Source organism: Syngnathoides biaculeatus, chromosome 7 (assembly GCF_019802595.1).
Source record: "Syngnathoides biaculeatus isolate LvHL_M chromosome 7, ASM1980259v1, whole genome shotgun sequence".
Taxonomy (NCBI): domain Eukaryota; kingdom Metazoa; phylum Chordata; class Actinopteri; order Syngnathiformes; family Syngnathidae; genus Syngnathoides; species Syngnathoides biaculeatus.
In genome coordinates, this window is record NC_084646.1 from 27,068,385 (window position 1) to 27,090,727 (window position 22,343).

General features: G+C 39.9%; 2 protein-coding genes across 7 annotated transcripts in view; one reads left to right on the plus strand and one right to left on the minus strand.

Moving 5' to 3' along the window:
* The first annotated feature begins 687 nt into the window (after positions 1–687).
* On the plus strand, positions 688–17,708 carry mccc1 (methylcrotonyl-CoA carboxylase subunit). Its single transcript, XM_061825312.1, has 21 exons — positions 688–706; positions 1,497–1,614; positions 1,718–1,847; positions 2,278–2,321; positions 5,021–5,160; positions 5,254–5,349; positions 5,627–5,748; positions 5,848–5,995; positions 7,015–7,136; positions 7,217–7,328; positions 11,179–11,260; positions 11,334–11,461; positions 11,545–11,728; positions 14,094–14,203; positions 14,275–14,491; positions 14,586–14,672; positions 15,744–15,793; positions 15,872–16,009; positions 16,209–16,316; positions 16,995–17,066; positions 17,152–17,708. Exons 3-21 carry the CDS (start codon positions 1,792–1,794, stop codon positions 17,284–17,286), a joined length of 2,151 nt encoding a protein of 716 aa, XP_061681296.1. The 5' UTR covers positions 688–706; positions 1,497–1,614; positions 1,718–1,791; the 3' UTR covers positions 17,287–17,708.
* Positions 17,709–18,023: 315 nt separating this feature from the next.
* atp11b (ATPase phospholipid transporting 11B) overlaps positions 18,024–22,343 on the minus strand; it is a 108,936-nt gene continuing 104,616 nt past the window's right edge. For all 6 annotated transcript variants that reach the window (XM_061825303.1, XM_061825301.1, XM_061825304.1 and 3 more), the window contains one exon: positions 18,024–21,315. In XM_061825303.1, coding sequence (XP_061681287.1) covers positions 21,234–21,315 — 82 coding nt within the window. In that variant the 3' untranslated portion in view covers positions 18,024–21,233. The remainder of the gene's footprint in view (positions 21,316–22,343) is intronic.

A 22,343-nucleotide genomic window follows, 5' to 3' on the forward strand; every position in this document is an offset into this window, starting at 1 on the left:
ATTTTTAAACAAAACTACAGAATAATAAAGATGATCCTCTCAATCCAAATAGTCATCCCTTACTATATCAGTTAAATTATAGCTGCTTTAGTCCATTGCAGATTTTTTTATAATACTGTACCATACAGTGCACTTAGTCAACTGCATATCTTATATATATATATATATCCTATCCATTGTGTTTACTATATATTTCAGAGGTAGTTGGGCCATGGTTAAATAGTTTTGCCTTTATAGTTTTGTGTTGTTTAGATTTTTTCCCCAAAATTGTGTTAGTTTTAAATTGACGTTTGTGAACTTTTTTATTTATCAGTTTTTCTTTTTTTAAAAAAAATATTGCGTTTAATCTTAGGTTTTGTTTGATTCAGTATATATTTTTTGTATTTGTCAAATGTGAGATTTAAAAAAAATCAGTTTGTGAGCAACAAGAAGAAAAAAAACAAAACAAAAAAAAAAAAAACAACTTGGGCGTAGACGTTAGATTCGATGCGAAAGTTACGCCTGATCTGGTCACAGGCGAGCCATTAAAACGTCACGCCTGCGCTGCTCGGTTGCGTCACTTCTAGGCGACACACATTACGTCAACTACCGTCCACGAAAGACTTTTTGACCTTCCTTCAGTTTCTGTTCTGCACCTGTATTTATCCCAAATAACACAATTAAAACCAATGCCGAAAGCGCATGTATGACATCAATTGCCAAAGAGGTCATTTCTGCTAAATTACAATTAATTTTATTTTTGCAAACATCAAGCGTCGTTTCAGTTAACATTTTCTTATACGCTCTTGTTTTTGTTTACGAATTTATTTTTCAATTGTAGTTTTAGTTATGTCGTTCTATTTCATTTACTATTCTTGTGTTGATGAGGTTAAAAAAGCGTTGACAATCGTTATCCATCCATCCAGCCATCCATTTTTTTAGCCACTTATCCTCACAAGGGTCGTAGAAATAAAATTAATTTTAACAAGTAAATGATTATTGATAAATAATTTTCATTACGACTTACAATAAAATAATTTACATCTTATTAAAAAAAACAATCCCGCGGCCCTCGTGAGGATAAACGGCTAAGGCAATGGATGGATGTTTAAAAAATCCAACGACGATTAGGTATGTGTATAACTATTGGACGAATATTTTTATTGTTATTTTACACGGGAAATAAATTAACGAATTGTTTAACGAGACATACGAATACAAAAATAATTGTACGATGAAAAACATTCACTGTAATGTAACCAGTTTTAGGGGAAATTGCATCAAATGTTCCAGGAGTTTTAATATAATAATATAATAATGGCTCTTTGTGCCAGGCGCCAGATTACAGAAGAAAACGCGGCTGTCTGTGCTTGAATTTATGACACGCTGCTCTGTACACAATTGTACTGTGCAATACGAAGATACATTCCAAGAAGCAATACTGCACCGTATCTGAACGTAACGGCACAAATGCTTTTGAAATGCTTCTATCTGCTGGTGTTCTGCTGTAATTGCAGCATCCTCGCACTTGTGTCGTCGCGTATTCTCATTGGTTTTCGACGCTACGAGTCCTTGTAAAGTTCATTTTCACAAAACAACCTGTTTTTGATACGTCTGCTACTTTATACCGCGCAGGTACATGAGCCAGTTACGCTTTTATGTTTGTCGATTTTAAAATTTCCTCAGAAACGTTGACAAAGTGTCATTTTTTTCCCCACTTCACCTTTTCCCCACTTAGCCGTGCGAGTCATCGTCGAGTGAGCCAGCATCGCTAGCAAGCTATTGTGCAGCCAGCCGTCCAAGCTGACAGCTATGGCTGCAGTCATCCTACATTTCCCCACGCTGCACGGGATAAGTTTATTCACACAGTGAGTAAATGCAACACGGACACGCAGTTCTGCAAAACAATGCCATTGTTGTTATGTCACCTGGTCGTTCAGCATTTTGTACCATTAGCTCGCTACCCATCACTTTTGAAAGTCGATCTAAGTTATCGCAGCAAGCAGACGAAGAAAAGAAAAAAAAAAGCCGAGAGTGACACCCCCCCCCAAGATGCTAAACCTTTTTGTTGATGATTATTGTGACACATTTGGTCATATTGTCATTAAGGTCAAGAGAAAATGGGTTTGCGTGTGTTCGTATCTGAACAAGGTGAAAAGTGCTGTCGGCTAACGTGGACAAGAATATAGATTGGATCTATGTATTGGACTGTTTGCACACGGATGAATCGTTCTTCTTTGAATTTTATGTTTTATCATTCTCCATGACTAGTGTGATTGAATTAAAATCTCTTTCTAGAAAATTGTTATGGACTAAAAGTGGAGTGAGACTTGTTTCCGGAGGTAAGACACTCATGGCTGTTCTCGCAAATATAGACACACACGGCAGTTCTCAATGAATCAACAACAGGAAAGAACGCAAAATAGCTAAACGTCTGATATTTAAAGTTGCAATCTATTAAATACTCACAAATGCATTTTAGTAGGGGTTGAATAATTTTCAATGCACTTTTACACTCAGCATTCATAACAGTAGACAATACTAACCGATGAAACTTGCTTGCTTCTGTTGTTTATCATTGATTACATTTCAGTATTTGAAATGTGCCAGTATAATGGAGTGCAACTCTGTAGTCGATATGCAATTGTATTAATAAATTTACCGTGTTGTTAAATTACTATCTGACTGACAGTTTGAGTTAAAATAGGCTAGCTCTTAATTTTCTAAAAGCATACATTTTTGGTGTCTCTATTGGATGATGAACGTACAGTGATGTACAAAATAATAGCAGTCCAATGTGACTAACCAGATTAATCCATGTTTTCCGTTTATTTTTTTTTATTGCTCCATGACAAACAAGTTACCAGTAGGTGCAGTAAATTCTCAGAAAAACAACTCGACCCAGCATTCATGATATACACACTCTTAAGGCTGTGCAAGTGGGCAATTTGTTGAAAGGGGTGTTTTACAAAAATGAGAAGTCTGCCGTTGACTCAAAACTTTTGAACAGACTTTTTGTTTCTCGGATTTACTAATCCTTTGAATCACTAAACTAATATTTAGTTGTGTGACCACACTTTTTTTTTTTTTTTATATATGACTGGTTCACATCTGTGTGCCATGAAGTCAACCAACCTGTGGGCCTTTTCAGCATTTATTCCACACCAAGATTCCTTAATGACATTGTACAATTAATTTACATTTCTTGGTTTTGCTTCAGAAATAGCAATTTCTATCTCACCCCACATGTTCCTGATTGGATTCAGGTCCGGGGATTAGGCTGGCCACTCCATGACGTTACCTTTGTTGGTTTGGAACTGAGATTTTCCATGTTGACTAGTGTGTTTGGGGTCATTGTCTTGTTGAAACACCAATTTTAAGGGCTCGTCCTCTTCTGCATAAGGCAACATAACAAGTATTTTGACTTATGAAAACTGATCCATGATCCCTGGTATGCGATAAATTGGCCCAACATCATAATAGGAGAAACGTGCCCATATCATCTTGCACCACGATGCTTCACTGTCTTCTCTGTGTACTGTGGCTTGAATTCAGAGTTTGAACGTTGTATCACAAGCTGCCTGTGGCCCTTGGACCCAAAAATAATAATTTTAGTCTAATCAGTCCACAAAATGTTCCTCCATTTCTTTTTAGGGCAGTTCAAGTCTTCTTTGACAAATTCTAGCCTCTTTTGCACATGCCTTTTTTCATTTGGTCATACAATTCAATGTTAGTTTAGTGATTCAAAGAATTGGTAAATCCTACAAACAAAAAAAGTTTGTACAAAATAGATTTTTTATAAAGTCAACATCAGACTGCCATTTTTTCAACACACTCCTTTTAATAATTTCCCAATTGCACAGCCTTACTAGTGTGTATATCGTGAATGCTGGGTCGTGTTGGTTTTCTGACAATTTACTGCACCTACTGTTAACTTATTTGACATGTAGCGATTAAAAATATACTGAAAATGTGGGTTAAATCTGTTTAGTCACATTGGACTGCTATTATTTTAAACACTACTGTATAACAATCCTTACACCTCAGGTTTTTCCCCATCTCTTGGTTGTTTTAATTAATTTAAGAGGTCTTTTATTTGCACAACTTTATTCAGAATGTTGACATTTTCACCCAAGATATACTTGATAAATGGTGCATCTGTTTCACTTTTCCCTGTTACTGCTTTTTTCCAAATTGGAGCAAATTCATTGTACCTAAAAATTCCACCCTCCCTCCACCATGTATTACAGTTTTGATAAGGTTCTGATCTTGGTGTGCTGTGTCCTTTTTCCTCGATACATTGCATAGTGTATCCCTCCAAAATAATTCAAGTTTGGTTTCATCCATCCAGAATACATCCCCTCCAAGTGTAAGTTCAAACATGCAGCTACGTTGTTTTTTTTTTTTTCCTTCAAGGCAACAATTTCCTCCTTGGTGTTCTCACACGATCATATTTGTCATATGGCAACTTTGTCAACAGATACCTGTACGGTGGCATGTGTCAGTGATTTCTTTGAGTCTTCAGCTGACTGTAGTGTTTCTTTTCGACCTCAGTGACCATCCTGCACTGTTGTATTGCAGTGGTTTTACAGGGCGGCCACTCCTAGAAAAGAGAAGTGCAGTGCTTAACTATCTCCATTTTTACACTGATGGACATCAACATTTCTTGAGATACTTTGGTAGCTGTTTCCAGCTTGATACAAGTTTCTATATAAAGTCCTGACCTCAACCTGACTGATGTTGCAGCATGACATCAAGTGCAAACATCTCAAGAGTAATTAATGGAAACATAATGCACCAGAGCTCAATTTTACTCCTGCGCATATGATATCTTGGTTTTATCTTTAAAACCTTTTGGAAAAAACTCAAACTTGTTTCACATTGTGTGTATGTGTGTGTGTGTGTACTACTTCAAAAAGGAAAAAAATAATGAATTTAATAAATGCTGTGGAAAAAGTGATGCACTGGAAATACTTTCTGGTTGCACTGAATGATGCCTCATAACTGGTGTACAAAATTGTGTCATGTTATTCATTGTTAGGGGTGGGAAGGATAGAGAAGGTGCTGATAGCCAATCGAGGAGAGATCGCCTGCCGAGTAATGCGTACAGCAAAAAAGATGGGTGTGCGCTCTGTGGCTGTATACAGTGATGCAGACATAAACTCTATGCATGTTGCCATGGTGAGATAAAGGTTTGTCTTAAAATATTCACTGTTTCCCAAACATATACAATAGATATTTAATCTCCAGTATTTGTACTGGCTGTATTTTTAGGCAGATGAAGCCTACAACATTGGGCCAGCTGCTTCTCAGCAGAGTTACCTCAGCTTGGAGAAAGTTTTAGAAGTGGCGAAGAAGTCTGGATCACACGTAAGTTAGTGTTTACTCAATGGACACTTGGGCTATTACTACACTTCTACAAACATCGAGACGAAGAACTGTACCGAAAATGTTGACTTTTGACTTATGATTGACATTGTGTCCATTTTCAATTTTATTTGATAAAATGTGCATGTGTAGTGGCTGATGTTAGCATTTTGTCAAATTTATGTAAGTACCATATTTGAAGCTCCACTCATAATGATGTAGTGCATTTCTACAGTATTTGGACATTGTGAAACATAATTTGTTATATGCATCTCTCCAGGCAGTCCACCCTGGGTATGGGTTTCTCTCTGAAAACACAGAGTTTGCTGAGGCTTGTAAACAGAGTGGGATCATCTTCATTGGACCACCATCCTCTGCCATCCGGGACATGGGCATTAAGAGGTACAGTCCTGATTGTTTTTTTTCACATTTTGTATTAAAATACTGTTATTTAACAGAGCCCAGCCCATTGACAATTGTCCTTGCTTTTGTTATTTTTAGTACTTCTAAACACATCATGTCAGCTGCGGGAGTGCCAATCATTGGAGGCTACCATGGAGATGACCAGTCAAATGAAAGACTGCAAGCAGAGGCTGAAAAGATCGGCTACCCTGTGATGATTAAGGCAGTCCGTGGAGGGGGTGGTAAGGTGAGACGACGAATTACAGGAGAGTGGGTAGAGTAATTAAGCCATCCTGCTGGTAAAAAGAAACATAAACCTCAGACGAACAGTTTAAAAAAAAAAAAAAAAAAAAAGCCCCAAAACAATTACATCACAAATGCTTCATCCATCCATTCTCTTCTACTTACACCAGGTCTGGTTGCTAGTAAAGGACAGGAAACGTAAACGTCTAGACAAACAATTATTCACACTCACATTTACACCCGTGATTGACCCATGACCCAGATGTGTGCCCTGCGACAGACTGGTGACCAGTTTAGGGTGTACCCCGCCTCCTGCCCGTTGACAACTGGGATAGGCTCCAGCACTCCGCGCGACCCTTGTGAGGATAAGCGGAAAAGAAAATGGATGGATAAAAAAAACAAAACAAAACACCATGTATGTATCTATGTATGTATGAAAAGGAAGTCATGTCCTTTACCTGTGATGAGTACCTGGTTCTGAACAAAAGATGCAACTACTGTAGTGCATATCTTAATTTTTCCCCCTCTGTTCGGTGTGAATGCAGATGTCACTTCCTGATAAACCCATTTTGGGAATTTTGCACGACCAGTTCTGTAGCTGTAGGTCACGTGACGTTTTGTAAAAGTGGTACGTGCAATGACACGGGGTTTCGCTTAAATGAACTCGACGTATGCGCCGATTCACCGGTGTTGCCCGTCCCGTCACTACCGCTGACATGTTTTTTCTTTTAAAATATTTTTATTATCCCTCAGATATTTAGTTCTATATAAAAGACACACGAGAAGGCTAAAAATAAACTCAAAACCATATTCAAATATATTGGGGATTTTTTTTTTTTTTTTTTTTGCAGAGCCCATCGATGACGTCTTTGATGGGATTGGCAAATTATGACAATCATTCCGATCAACCAATTACCATAAAATGCTTATGTTTGGCCGATACCAAGATTAGCCATCAAATCAGCATAAAGTCTAGTACTGATCTAATCAAATGGGAAACAATAACTTGCCTATGTTGTTTAGGGTATGCGGATTGCACGGTCAGACTCAGACTTCTTGGAACAACTTGAGTCTGCAAGACGAGAAGCCAGAAAATCATTTAATGATGATGTTATGCTGGTTGAGAAGTTTGTGGAAGATCCCAGGTCACAATCAATCAAATTTATTAAAAAAAAAATCACGTGTGTGTCTGGCATTGAAAATTTAATCATTGTTGTCTCCGCAGACATGTGGAAGTTCAAGTGTTTGGGGACATGCACGGGAATGTTGTCTACCTGTTTGAGAGGGACTGCAGTGTCCAGAGGAGACATCAGAAGATCATTGAGGAAGCACCTGGAGTGAGTGCTTGTTTACTAATCACAATGAACAAATCAAAATACATGATGATAATAATTGTAGATCAGTGTTTACATGTTTTTTGTGTTGCGTTTGTAATGTCTCATTTTCATTCATCGTCAGCTCTATCTACAATTGACAACCAGAATGAATTGTTCACTTATTAAGTAAAACTTTAGACCAAACTGAGACATGTTCATTTTATTTTAAAGATCCTGAGTAATTCCAAATCCGAACAGTCAGATAGGCAGACTTCAATCTCTTTGTTATCTCAATATAAAAGTGATACAGTTTTCCCTAGTTGAAAATTATAAGTAGTAGTTGTATGACTTTCTACAGGGTCAGGCAAAATGATCTGACACATTGCCTTTTATTTAACCTACAAATGTGTCAGATCATTTTGCCTGACCCTGTACTTTGCTTGTTAAATAAAGCAATATTCGCAACAATGATTCTGAGAAAGTCATGGACGTTTTGCTACTGCTAATTAAATTTGACTAAAATTGCATTTCTCCAAGACAAGAGAGTATCTCTTCACATCCTGAAAGGAAATCTCTGGTCATTCACTGAACAATGAAAAGCCTTAATCCGATAGGTCATGTACTGTATCTGTACAATTTGAGGTTAACCCGATATCATTTAATGGTGTTTTGAGAAGATTTTTATCGGCAATTATGAATTTTCATGGGCGCCGCCATTTTGCCGAGTCACATGACCTACTTGTGTGGTTGTGACGTATTCTATGCACAAGCAAAGAAATCATGGCCAATTTGTAGTGTTACATGCGGTACCACCACCATCGGACATGTGAAAATTGCCTACTTTATCGCGAAATTTTGCCATAATTCGGATAGAAATAATCTGAGGAAGGCACGGTGGCATATCCTCCCCAGTAAGAAAAAGAAACATTTCAGGACCCAGTGGCTAGCGAAGTGTGGTCGCCCTGAGCCGGACGACAAACAGGCCAGGCTATGCAGTCAACATTTTGGGCACTGTTACGAGTGAATTTAGACTAATGTCCCCCTTTGCTCAAACCAGCAAAATGCGACTAGGTGTTATTGCGTTTAAGACAATTTAATCAAACACAGAACCATACAACACAAACATGATAAAATAACGAACACAATAGAAGTTCAAAGACAGAGTAGTCGAGCCAAAACGGCGAATAGTCACCAACATTGAACAAATGTTCCCAAACAGGCAAAGGTTCTTTCCAGGGAATATTCCAAGTTAGCAAATGTTCTTGAAATGTCCAAATGTACAAAGACCAAAGGCAGCAGGCGTTTGTGTAGTTTGTCCCAACTGGTGTACTTTGTCCCAAAGCAGTGGTGCGGTGTGAATGGCTGGGTTGCCTGTTGAGGTCACGCTTGTTCATCCGGGTACTTGACTGCCATTGTTGCAGACAAGCAGTCAGCTGTCCATTGTCATCATGTCAGATTTTTGTTGGGTCTACGGATGTGGAAATCACGGAAACAGAGACATTGGGAAGCGATTTTTTCCGTGTTCCAAAGATTAGATTGCATGAAGGAGAAGATACAATGGAGTTATTGAAAAAAACGGCAACAAAAGTGGCAAACGACATGCAGATCTGAACAAAGCTTGAGTACACAAGGCAGATGGTTATTTGAAAGTCTTTTCTGATCTTTTTGGAAGCGGTAAGCATGTGTATTTCCAGTGTCTGGACATTCTACTTCAGGGAAGTCTTTCATATCCTTTGAAGGTAGGTCGTTGTGGAGAGTATACGGATCGATATCTTCGTAGAGTTTGATCTTCTGTACATATCAAGCTTTGGCGACATCATCGAGTGAATTAAAGTAGGCAGAAAACATCCGCCGCTCGCCACTTACACATGGGTCTGTGGACGTAGCCATGGTGATGTCGTCTGCAACGCCTAACGTGTCTGTAGGAATGGCGGCGATTGTGACGTGATTGCAACCCAAGGATAAGCCCCGGTGATGGTCTTTCTCGTCCTTATATAGGCACTGCTCGGAACATTCCAGAATTCCGCATCACAAAAGCTCCACATCATAACAACTTAAAAGTATTGATTTGCTGAGCAGGACAAAGGGACACAATAAGCCACTACTGCTGTGAAGCACACTAGTGAGCAATGACAGTTGTGCATGTAATGGTAGTCGTTCAAGTACAAAGCGACGCAGGGCAAGTTATGCAGCTAGAAGTGGTTCAACACGTCACACATAAATAAGTTGCTCAATACTGAACTTTTTTATGCCTTCACCATCATCATCTCAACACTCCCGACTTCCACCAAGCCAAAGATCATTTCATTATCACTTGGACTTGGCCACCCTGTTGGCTGGAACAAACTTTCCACAATATAAGGCCTTCCTCTGTCTTCCCGATAAACCGATACTGCTATTTCTTTATCAGATGAGGATAAATCCAAGAAATCAGCGCTGTGATTGTGTAGAAAGTGATCTGTAACCGAGCCTTTGTTTATTCACAGGATATGTCACTTCCTGTTTTTTTAAGTCATGTGATCTCGTAAAAATCGTCAAAATGGCGCAGATTATACAAAAATGTGATTACTTGGATAAAAGAGCACATTAAAGTTATTTGCAATTTTTTTACTAGAATTTTTGTGGATGTGCTTATATTCATAATGGATTAACAAGATAATCGTCATTTGATCGAGGTAAGCAACGACTGGAGCTTTCCTTTAAAATTCAGCATCACTCACATTATACAGTTAGTACAAGGAAAAAAAAAAAAATCAAGCCCTACGCAAAACAGAATATGCTCGCTCCTCAATGTGGAGCCTCAGCAATTCCATGCAACAGTGATGTGATGTGTAAATTCCCTAACAAGTTCCACAGATTCAGTATAAGGTTTAATTGCTTGTCCCGCAACCACACATAATATTTTATATTAAGATATCAATTTATAGGTTATTTAGACACTGAAAAGCATTCCACTGTGCTGCCTTGCTCATTTTCCACATCCTCTCATATCCTGCCCTTTTCTCCCTTCTCTCATCTTGTCCTATTGGTTAACTGTTGCATGTCCTCTCTGCCCCCTCTCCCCCACCCCATTCGAAAATAAAAACTCTGACTGCTGTAACGTTACACATTGTCAAATATCCAATATCTACACTAGCCATCGTCCTGCTGTGGTTGTTACCCTTGTTCCCTTGTCCGTTCTGACCCTTTGTTCACTAAAACTGTTTTTACCTCAGGCTGTGTTTTCAATAAACATCAGAATAATTAAATAATAAATAACAGAGGGAGTATTTCAAATCCCACTGTTGCACAGCACAACTGCTCCAACACAAAATACAAACAGATCCACCATTGTCTATTAAGGGTGTTTTCAATTAATCAGAGGTGGTCTAATGAAGTCTTATTGAGAGAGGTGAAGTGAGAATTTGAATTCTAAAGATTTAAGAAGAACATGAATGATTACATATTTGTGGTCTAAAATCATTGAGGTTACATGGACCAAGGTTTACAAATAAGCATGTTCATTAAAAGGCACAGCGTGATCAAGTATGACCTCAAGGGGTCTTAAAGATAGGGTGCACATTTTTAGAGAATGTCACTAAACGGTTGCCAACAATGAATTACTTGTCAGAGTCAACAATTTATTAGTTTTGTTGCAGTGTGCAATAAAGATGAGGCCTTGAATCGACCTTTGATACTGAGGAATCATTTTGAGGCCATATTATCCTCTCTCTACTTGGCAAGGTGTCTTTTTGGGTTAAAAAAAAGATGAAAAACCTCACTTTCAGTTTTAGCAGTCACTGTTGTAGTGTGAACAGAGCATAAGACAGATGGACAATTCTTTCATCTAACTTTAAACTGACCTACATCTATGTTTACACATTTTTTTCAGCCTGGAATTAGTTCTGAGGTTCGTAGGAAACTTGGAGAAGCGGCCGTGAGAGCAGCCAAAGCTGTCAACTATGTTGGAGCAGGTCAGATGGGCAGCCATCAGCCCGACATTAGCCCAGGCCGCAACCTGACGTAATTGTAACATTCATTGTGTAGGTACAGTTGAGTTCATCATGGATGCCCGGCATAACTTCTACTTCATGGAGATGAACACCAGGCTCCAGGTGGAGCATCCCGTCTCTGAGATGATCACCGGCACAGACCTGGTGGAGTGGCAGCTCAGGGTGGGCGTGTGCGCTGTTAACCTTTCAGTCGCTGAACATTTCAACACGTGCAAATCTTCTGTGGGCCCGTTTCTCTCTTCCAGGTGGCAGCAGGAGAGCGCCTACCTCTCCTTCAAGATGATATTGTGCTAAACGGTCACGCTTTTGAGGCTCGAATTTATGCTGAGGATCCAAATGAAGATTTCCTCCCGGGTGCAGGTCCTTTACTACATCTGTCCACACCTGCACCAGACCAGCACACTCGGATAGAGACTGGAGTCAGAGAAGGTTTGAGTTCTCAGTCACTTGTATGATTTTCTTTGTTTCTACACAAATGTTCTTTTATTATCCGGATACTTAAATGTGGTAAAATCGTGTGTATAATCCTTAGAAACCTAAAGGGGACATAATGTTAAAAATACACAGGTTGGTCTGAACATTTAAATACATGTCTATGGTAGATCACAATGTACTGCTAAACAGGTTGGAAACATGGGTAGGACTAAATGGAACGGTCCTTAAATGGTTTAGGTCTTACCTGGAGGAAAGGAGCTACTTTGTGACTATTAGAGGTGGTCGGTCTCAGCGAATGGCAATGACCTATGGGGTCCCTCAAGGGTCAGTTCTTGGACCTCTCCTGTTCAGCCTCTATACAGTATGCTACCCTTGGGTCAAATTCTTCAAAACATTAATTTTGACTACCAAAGCTATGCAGATGACACACAGTTATATTTATCAGTGTCTCCAGATGACTACAGTTCAATTGACCCCTCCATAGAAATTGCGTCATCGGCGTCGCTGACCAATCAGAGGCCAGAGATCTGCATAAACCACGCCCCTTTCTGCACGCGCTGTTCCCTCAGACAACGTTGCATGGTCCAGTATAGCTTTTGTTAGCGTTTTATCTCGTATTTGGGTTCTTTAACAATAGATATGGTTAAGAGGTGTAGTCACGGACTTTGTAATAGTGACGACAGGTATCCTGAAAGGCTAGTTGGTGGAATTCAATTCGTACCCTTTCCAAAACCGAAGACCCAGTAAGACAAATGTCTTCGATGGATCAAACTTTGTGGAAGACCGCATCATCAACTGAATCCATCTAATATCAACCGGAACAGAAGACCAAGTACGAAAAATGTCTTCGATGGATCAAACTTTGTGGAAGATCGTATGATCAACTGAATCCATCTAAAATCAACCGGAACAGATATGTTTGCACGAAGGTAAGCCCTATATTTGATTTTCAATACATGTCTCATATCAATGAATTAGCAGTTCTTCGCTTGCATAACATAGCTACATGTGAATGATTGACACACTTGATCTGTGTTGAGCGATACTTTGCGAGGACCTGACTGCACAAAGACCAAGTCCGAAACCTTGGTATTCTGATTGATTCCGACCTGACTTTCAACAATCATAGCAAATCAATCGCAAAAACTGCCTTCTACCGTCTGAAAAACATATCTAGAGTGATGTCTTGTAGGTGTCAAGCAGAATAGGAAAAGCTCATCCATACTTTTATCTCAAGTAGACTTGACCACTGTAATGTTCTTCTGACTCCCAATAAAAGATTACTAAACAGCTGCAGCTCATTCACTATGCTGCAGCTCGCGTTCTGACCAAAACAAAGTGGTCAGAGCATATAACTCCAATCCTTGAGTCCATGCACTGGCTTCCAGTCAGATTTAGAATAGATTTTAAAGTTCTGCTACTGGTCTATAAATCATTAAATGGTTTAGGTCCTGAATACATGAAAGAAATGCTTACGGAATCCAATCCCAGTAGAGCTCTGAGATCGACTAACTCGGGTCAAATAGTGGAGTGCAGAGTCCAAAGCAAACACGGTGAAGCAGCATTTAGCTATTATGCTGCACACAAATGGAATAAGTTGCCAACAGAGGTGAGGTCAGCCCCAAGTGTGAATGTTTTTAAATCCAGGTTGAAAACTCTTCTTTTTTTTTTTCCTCTTCCTTTTTAGAATATATGCACTTTTCAATCATATTACTTGCACTGTATGTGGTTTTAATTCTTTCTTATAATATTGTTTGTCATTTTTATTGTCTTTATCCAAATGTTTTTTCTCTTTATTTTAAAATGCATTTAATCATGTAAAGCACATTGAGTTACCTCATGTATAAAATGCGCTGTACAAAAAAAATTTGCATTGCTTAGTACAAATAATGTATCATTGTACATCAACTTATACGAGAAAATTAGAGTAAAGCCAGCCATTCACCAAACGATGCACCCAAACCTGATGGAACTCAATAAGTGACCCTCACAGATAACTGCCTTGGTGGTGGTGGGAGGGGAGCGTTACAAGGAAACAACATATTGTGCCATGAGCTCATGTCTGTGGTGCCTCCTGCAGGGAAAATATAATCTGCACTGTACTCGTGGGGGCTCGTGTACTTTGGCGTTCGCATTTGCTCTTTTCCCCCTCCAATTATGCGCTGTAAGACTTGTAAGATTTCAAATTATGAAAAAACTTTTTCCTTTAAATTTTATCTCTAATCGCGTATTCATAAACTGACAGTGGACAGTCCTGAATTTGACTTGCTGATCTCCTCATACCACGATATGCATTATTGGAATGATTGCATCTCCTTTTGTATGTGTTTGATTATATTGTGTGTATTTTTCTTTGTAGGAGACGAGGTGTCTGCTCATTATGATCCGATGATAGCAAAGCTTGTTGTGTGGGGGGAGGACCGCTGTGCTGCCTTAAAGAAGCTACGCTACTGCTTAAGGCAATACAATGTAAGCCACGGAGTCCATGCACAGTAAATCCGCTTTGTCATTTACATAAAAATTCTGCTGCCCTCACTCAGATTGTGGGTCTGAGCACCAACATTGACTTCCTGCTGAGTCTCTCGGGCCACCCAGAGTTTGAGGCGGCGAATGTGAGCACCAGCTTCATCCCCCAGCACTACGCCGATCTTTTCCCGGCACCAAGAGCTCCCTCTGGGGCGACCGTGTGTCAGGCCGCCTTGGGCCTGGTGCTCCAGGAGAGGAAACGCACAAAGGACTTCACAGGCACCTCCACAGGTGAGATGCGACTCTGCCCTCAACTCGCCTTTCGAGCCCTCAAGGACTTCTCAAGGAAAGGCTCAACCGCCACTTGTTTGATTATGACCACCAGATCCTTTCTCGCCATTTGGCTCGAGTAGTGGCTGGAGGCTGAACACGCAGTTTCACAGGAGAATTCCGCTGCAGCTCGGAGACAAAAGTAAGTCGCTCGCAACCTGAGAGGGAAGAAAGCTGACTGCCATAAGGCTATCAAGAGTATGGAACGGAAAGAAATCCTCATAAATTTCCTTCTGATTTGGAATAAAAATATTGTCCTGTTTAACGGTGCAGCATGGTTTGAGTTCTGATGTATGTTTTGTTTGGGTTACTATAAACTACAACCTCATACAATGCATAGAGTACAAGGCCATCATCGTGTGACGGGCGACACACTGGCATGAGAAAGCATAAAAAAAAATTAGATGGAGTACTGTTGAAAATTTACAAACTGGACTGCAAGTTTTAATTAGAAATTTATGTTAGTCAAATACACCCCCTACCAAAGTTTAGAAGTGAATTTTTTTAATATATTTATTAAAAAAAATCTTTTCCCATTAAAAAAGAAATGGCTTGCAGATTTAAATTTCCCAAATTGCACCTGACTTCTAAATGTAGCTTTGCGCCGATATGCAAAACGTCTCAATTGAGATGTCACTTCAACATAGTCCTTTGGTCATGAGATGGTGCTTAAACCCCTGTGAAATAGAATAAATACAAATAAGCAGAAAAAGAAAAGAAATTAAAAAAAAAAAAAAAATATATATATATATCTATATAGATAGATATATATATATAGATAGATAGATAGATAGATAGATAGATAGATAGACTCAGCTTTAGTGTCACCTTGTGGCATTTTAGGGTGTTTCAGTAGCCAGCAGGGAAGATTTTCAGTCAACTACTCACAATACCATTGAGAATTTCAACTAATTTGATGTCTGTCGTGCCCTTGTAGATAAACACTGCATTATAAATGCGAGAGTGTAACAGTGCCTGACATGAGTTTTTTTCAGTAGCAACAAGAAATATTTTATCAAGTGTTAACGAGTGAAAAATCCCCCTGCCACCTCCATCCCAGTGGAGATGAATGACTTCAATTAACTTCTGTCTGCTTTGTTAGAGTGAAGACGAAGGGCGTTTATTAAATGCAGTCTCTTCATCCGCTCACTCGTGTGCCTTTGGTCTGTTTACGATTCTTGAAAATAAGCTTTTTTTCTCGTTTGCTTTTTAGAGCTTGAAGTGGTTGTCACATACAGCAAAGACGGGAGCTACACGATGCAGGTGAGGGCCCATTTCTACAGGTCCTTCGCAAAAATATTAAATTGGAGATGTCGTATTTTTTCTGTTGTGTGCTTTCAGTTGGGCGACGAGTTATTTCATGTGACAGGAGAGGTGGAGATGGAGGGCGGTGCGTCTTTTCTCCACTGTTCAATCAACGGTGTCAAGTCTCAACCCAAAGTGGTGATCCTGGAAAACACCGTTCACCTGTTCTCCATGGTAAGTGCTAGGGTTCAGGAGAAGAGGCTGTGGAATCCCTACATAATGACATTTGAGCATTTGTTACACATCATGGAATAAATGGCCTCCCGTCGTTGTCACCTGACTTGAATTGAGCACTGTGGTGGATCCCGTGACTTCTTTTGACCTCTCCCATGATGGAGTCTCACAGTTGTATTGTTGTTTGTGGCGCACGCAGGAGGGGAGCTCTGAAGTGTTCGTTCCAGTTCCACAGTATCTAGCTGCTGTGAGTGGGTCTCGCGCTCAGGGTGGTGCCGTGGCCCCCATGACTGGAACGATTGAGAAGGTGCCTTCATGTCATCCTCACACGCAAACAGCTTTGTCATCATGAGGCTATACTTCCTGCCTGTTTAGTGCAGTGATGTCCAAAGTCTGGCCTTGGGGTGGGCTGCATTTTTTTTTTTTTTTTTTTAACTGGCCCAACACATATCCAATAACATTACAAATAAAAAAAAAAGTGGAAGTCAGTCTTGAAAGATAGCATACTTGAATTTAAAAATAAATGTTGAATGGTAAAACATCACACTTTTTTGTTTTAATTGTTAAAAAAATGTTTTTTATTTGAACCTTTTAGATGTAAAACAATCTATGTCACACCATTTGTTTTAATATCACTTTGGTGAAAAAATGTTGCTTAAAATAATTGTAGTATATTTTTTTGATTCACAAAAAAGCTACCATGCTAATAACTTGTTTTTCTTAGTCACTGATAATTGTTAGACTTTTGGGTTTCATTGCCTTTTGATGCTGCAACTTCCCCCAACTTATTTTGACAGAGTTCGTGTGGGCCAAGTGTTGTCAAAACAATACTTTTATAGAAGACAGTGTTTTGACCTGACTACATAAAGAGAATGTTTATAAAAAAATAAAAAAAACCCTGCAAGTCGGAATCCACAAGCTGCGGGGGACAATGTATGGAATCACCATCTTTGATTGACAATGTGTGTGTGTGTGTGTGTGTTAGGTGCTAGTGAAGGCGGGCGACAAAGTAAAGCTTGGTGACCCTCTGATGGTCATGATTGCCATGAAGATGGAGGTAGGAGAAACTTTAACACACATACACACAGACCCAGTTCCTTTTCTAACGCAAGTGTCCTGGGACTGCTTGAATGTGTTGACAGCACATCATTCGGGCGCCCAAGTCAGGTGTGATTGGAAAAGTTTTCTTCAGTGAAGGCTCACAGGCCAATCGACACGCTCCGTTGGTGGAACTGGAAGAAGAGAGCGGGGCTGACGTGGAAGCGCCTCACAGTTGAGTGGAAACCCGCAGAGCTGTTCAGGTTTAGTCTGGAATGGTTGGGAATCTCTTGAACTTGGAAGCTCAAAATGGATGTTGACAGCTAAAACGCATCACATCCTCAAGAGCTGGTGGCTTTTCTTTCCACTCTGCTGCCTTTATTACATCTTCGAGTCCATGTAATTGACGATAAAAATGGAATCTGGTTAATTCTAATGATATGTGGGGGAACATCTACGTTTTGTCTCTGACTGCAAGTAAGGAATCACCAGAATGCTGGCACAACTGCACAATATTTGAATTGATTACTGATGAGTGATGAAGATTTGTCATTCATGTCGAGCCAAATGCTAGTGTACATTGCAGTTAATAAAAGATAATCAGTGTTTATAAAATGTTTATTCTCCAAATAAAAATGAACTTTCAGTCATGCTATCCCAACACTAATCAAAATGTTTTTATTTTTGAATGAAACAGAACTGTATCCACACACTCCAGAATGTTAAGGGGGAGAAGTCCTCACATTAGTAGTTTTAGCTGTGTTGAATTGACATTTAAAAGCAAAGCATGGTAATTGTCTCCTTTGTTACTGTTAATAAATTAGTTACAAATGAAAAGCTTTATGCTGAGGTCTTGTTTAAGTCATGTACATAACCTACATCTTCATGGAAGATTAACCTAACATGCACAGAATCAGGGTGACATTTTTGAATGCAGGCATCAAAGCACGTAGGTGGTCAACAACAGAAGGTGCTGTTTCTTAAAAATTTATTTATTACATAAATAGAACAGCATTTTCATAAACATTAGCTGTAAGACAATATTGCAGAAAAGAGGAATAACAACCAAAAGGCATCACCTAACAGGAGTGATGTTGGATTGCATTAATAAAAATGATTTCCAGTTAACCAACACACATACATACTGATTAAAATCAGCTGTGCTCTTATGCGCAATACACACTGGTTGACATTTTCATTTTGCCATCTCATTTAATGTAGGCCACTTCCTAAACAAATTTTGATTTTCAGCCCAATGAATTGAGCAGTTCTGGATCACTTGACACTGTTACGTCACTCTAGAGGCACCCTGAACACATAGACTAATTTGACTTGTCATCAGTAGATGGTACTGCACTACTACCAAGATATCACTGTTTAATTAGAAAGTGCTTTAAATGGATTAATGACCATTTGATGACATGGTTGAGTAATGGACTCCTAGAAATAGCGATGGAGCCTTATGTGATGCCATAACAGTCTTCTGCTCTCCTTTGATACTTAGAAACAAAAATGATATACTGTACTGTATGTTGCATTGGCCTATTTGGCTCCTCAGATGAGGAATGGCCAACACCTCTCAGAGATCTTTAACACATGTGTAATTCACCTGCTTTTCTAAGGAATGCTTTTTTTTTTGTATATTCAAACAACTTTAGTAACTACAACCTTAGCTTTCTCATGGTTTTGATTTAGAAATATCACAGGTTGATATATCTTATTCATTCAGGCCGAAGGGTGTAATTTAAGAAAAATGACAAGCATGTTAGACAAGTGACCTTCATGCCCCCACGCCCCCCCCCAAAAAAAAAAGTCACAATGTCCCTTTCAACTATGACAAATTGCAATTAGTCTATCTTGCAATGCTTTTCACTTGCTTCAATGAGGTCAACTGGTTGAAAAAATATACTATGGTCAGCATGGCCGGAGGTACATGTGGAAAAGTAGAAGTTTGGTGAAATTCAAAAATATGTTCGTACCTAATGTTTTATTCAGATTGCAATCAGCTCATTGATATACTGCTACTATAGAACAAACAAAATCAACAGGGAGACATCAAGAGCAATCATTTCACCAAAAGAACAACAGCACAAACACCGCAATTTGGTTGTTTTCCAGCACATGGAAACATTCAAAACCATAACTCATCATGTGGCAGCAATCAAGTTTAAAACGGTTGTCTTGTAGGGTTTCTGAACTCACACATGATTTATTTTCACACCTAAACAAAACAATGTGACCATTGCACATGTACACCAACATGCACAGCTGTCAAAACCAGGTGGGATGCAACACAAATACGAATGCTGAAAAAAATCAAATAAAGCATGATTGAAGAATGATCGACATGATTTTAACGCAATGACGTTCAAACTCCGATAAACATTCGTCTGTCAAGTGTCCGTGACTCTTAAGTGCACGAGTTGCGACTGTTCCGAACCGCGATTGATTAGACATAAAGGAAGGGAAGGATGGAGCAGAACTTTTTTGTTGGAGTGTGGAGACATACAGAAACCTGTGGCCAAAATGAGTAAAACGGCAATAAACACAACAGCCGCAATCTATTTACACTACCTTCAATCATTGAAAAATAAGAAGGGGGCTTTCTGGGAAAAAACAAACAAACATATGGCTTTATTAACAGCGTAATGACGAGAAAGCAGCACGAGTGTGTGTGGAAGTAGGCACAAAAATAACTCTTTGGTATCAGTGTGGAGGTCCACAAGAAGGATTTGGGCCTGGCCAGCAGTGGTGGTCCAAAGGAACGAGGGGATGGTGATGTGCCCGCTGGTCCCTGGAACGAACGTGTGGATGGCAACGCTAAGGCGAGCTTAGTTTTTGGGAAGAGATACGACGCAAGTGAGTCCTGTGGCGGCTCGTTCAAATGCGCCGTTTGCTGGAGTATCTCTGAGATCGATAAAATTTAGGATGGGAGAGTACAAGGAAAGACATTTACACATCGACTGCCTTCACTTTCCGGTCCATTCGTACTAGTACACTTTGTCCTCACTAGTAAGACATATCGGTAGAACAACAATTTTCCACTACTGACTCTACTATTGTATCCATTTTCTGCACATATCTTCACTTGGAACGCAGATGTCAACTAGTACTACTAGTGACACTACAAGTACTGCGCCGATATCAACTTGTGCAAATAGTACTACTGGTGACATGATCAAATTCTAATAGCTGACCTCTAGCACTTCACTATTAGCACCCAGATGTTGATTTGTACTTGTGGTCTCAAATTTCTACTAATTAACATAAAGGACTATTTGCCAATGTCTACCAAAACTGCAAACAAGTGACATGTCAAATACTTACCGATTCCCTGGTTGTTCCAGTAATGCACAGATGTCAAGTGCTACCAGTAATAAAATCTACTAGTTAACATCCAAGGGTTTCACTAGTAACCCAGATATTAATTAGTACCACTAAACATTTCTACGAGTAAACACCAAGGTCTTAATTGGTAGTGGTATAGTACTAGTAGTGTACAGAAGTCAATGCAACCAGTGACATTTTACAAGTTAACATCTAGTGCTTCACTAGTAGAATGCAGATGTCAACTCGCATGACTTCTGACTTTATACCGTTGTAGTATATGACATCATGCACTTAAGTAGAACAACTGTCAACTAATACAACTAGTGTAGATAGTGACAAAATTCTACAAGTTAACGTCTACCCCTTTATTAGTATAGTGGCACAGATGTTAACTATTGCTACTAGTACAACTAGAGACAAAATTCTATCAATGGGCGTATGAGTATTACTACTTGTGTGCAGAAGGCAACACGTGCAGAGTTCCACCTCTCTAGCAGCATGGAGTTGAACTACTAGTACACAAACGTTTGTACTACTAATGTGCAAAAAATGTTGCTCAAATGGAGAATAGTAGTGGGGTGGGTGGGAACTTGACTTGTAACACAGTCGTTCGACTAGTGAAGACAAAGAGTACACTAACATATTGACCTCACTGGACGTCGACGATCTGGACTAAACTCATGGAGTGTTTAATGTCCTTCAAGCAGTTTTTTCCTCTAAGGTTCTCATGCTGCTGAGGACCGTCAACCGTTTTAAGGTGCACAACTGTCCTTTGGCTTCATTCACAGCTCCGATTGAGCTGTAGGGGTGAGTGTGTATGTATTGGGTGGGGAGTCGGGGGTGGGGCGGGGTCATCTCAGCAGTGGGTGACCTCGATTGGAGACAGCGTCAGGACGCTCCGATCGTTGGAGTAGAAGTTGTCCGCATCAGCCCAACACCTGAAACGAGGCAGCAGTAACGGTTAGGGCACCCACTCCGGGAACGCAGCAGGGGGGGGGGGGGGGGGAGCCAGTTTTGCAATTTGTTAATTAGTCATTAGAACCCTCACAAGCAGGCCGGATGGAAAAGGTGACAATGAGGAATGGGAAAGTTGAAGAGCAATTAGAAAATTTATTATGCATGGGGGCCGCAGAGTTAGCACATCTGCCTCACAGTTCTGAATACCGGGGTTCAAATCCTGGCCCTGCCTGTGTAAAGTTTGCATGCTCTCCCCCGTGCCTGCGTAGGGTTTCTCGGGTTTTCTCCAGCATCCCAAAAAAACATGACAGCTTGACTGAAAACCCTAAATGGGCCGTGTGTGTGAATGGTTGCATGTCCATGTGTGTGTTCTGTGATTGGCTGGTGAGCAGTTTAGGGTGTACCCCACCTCTTGTCCGAAGACAGCTGGGAAAATCCTCCAGCACTCTCTCGACCCCGAATGAGCATCAGCGCCACAGAAAATGGAGGGATGGCTGATGCATGGGGTTGAGTACCAAAAACTCATTCAAAATAATGCAGAATCCACTTAATGTGTGATTTTGAGTGTGGACAGATGATCATACAGACTGCGTGTGAGAATTTGCACGAACACACACACACGTCTCATCCCAAAAGATGTTTTGTCATCCATTCACCGCAGTACTTTTCCTTATTAGCGGATTTTGCTGCCTTCACTTTTGTCTAAAACTTTTAAACTTTTGTCTTTTGTCACTTTTGTCTTTTTTTGTGTAAGCGTCCACATGTCAAAGCTTGCTTGAGATTAGAGCACTGACTTTCCATTAAAGACGGTAAACCCTCATTTATTTATTTCATAAAAAACAGGATAAATGAAATTTACTACATAGGAAACAATTACCATTATCTACTTTAGCTAGAGGCAGCACGGTGGTTCAGCTGGAAAGTGTTGGCCTCACAATTTTGAGGTCCCGGATTCAATCCCGAACCCGCCTGTGTAGAGTTCGCATGTTCTCCCCATGACAACCTGGGT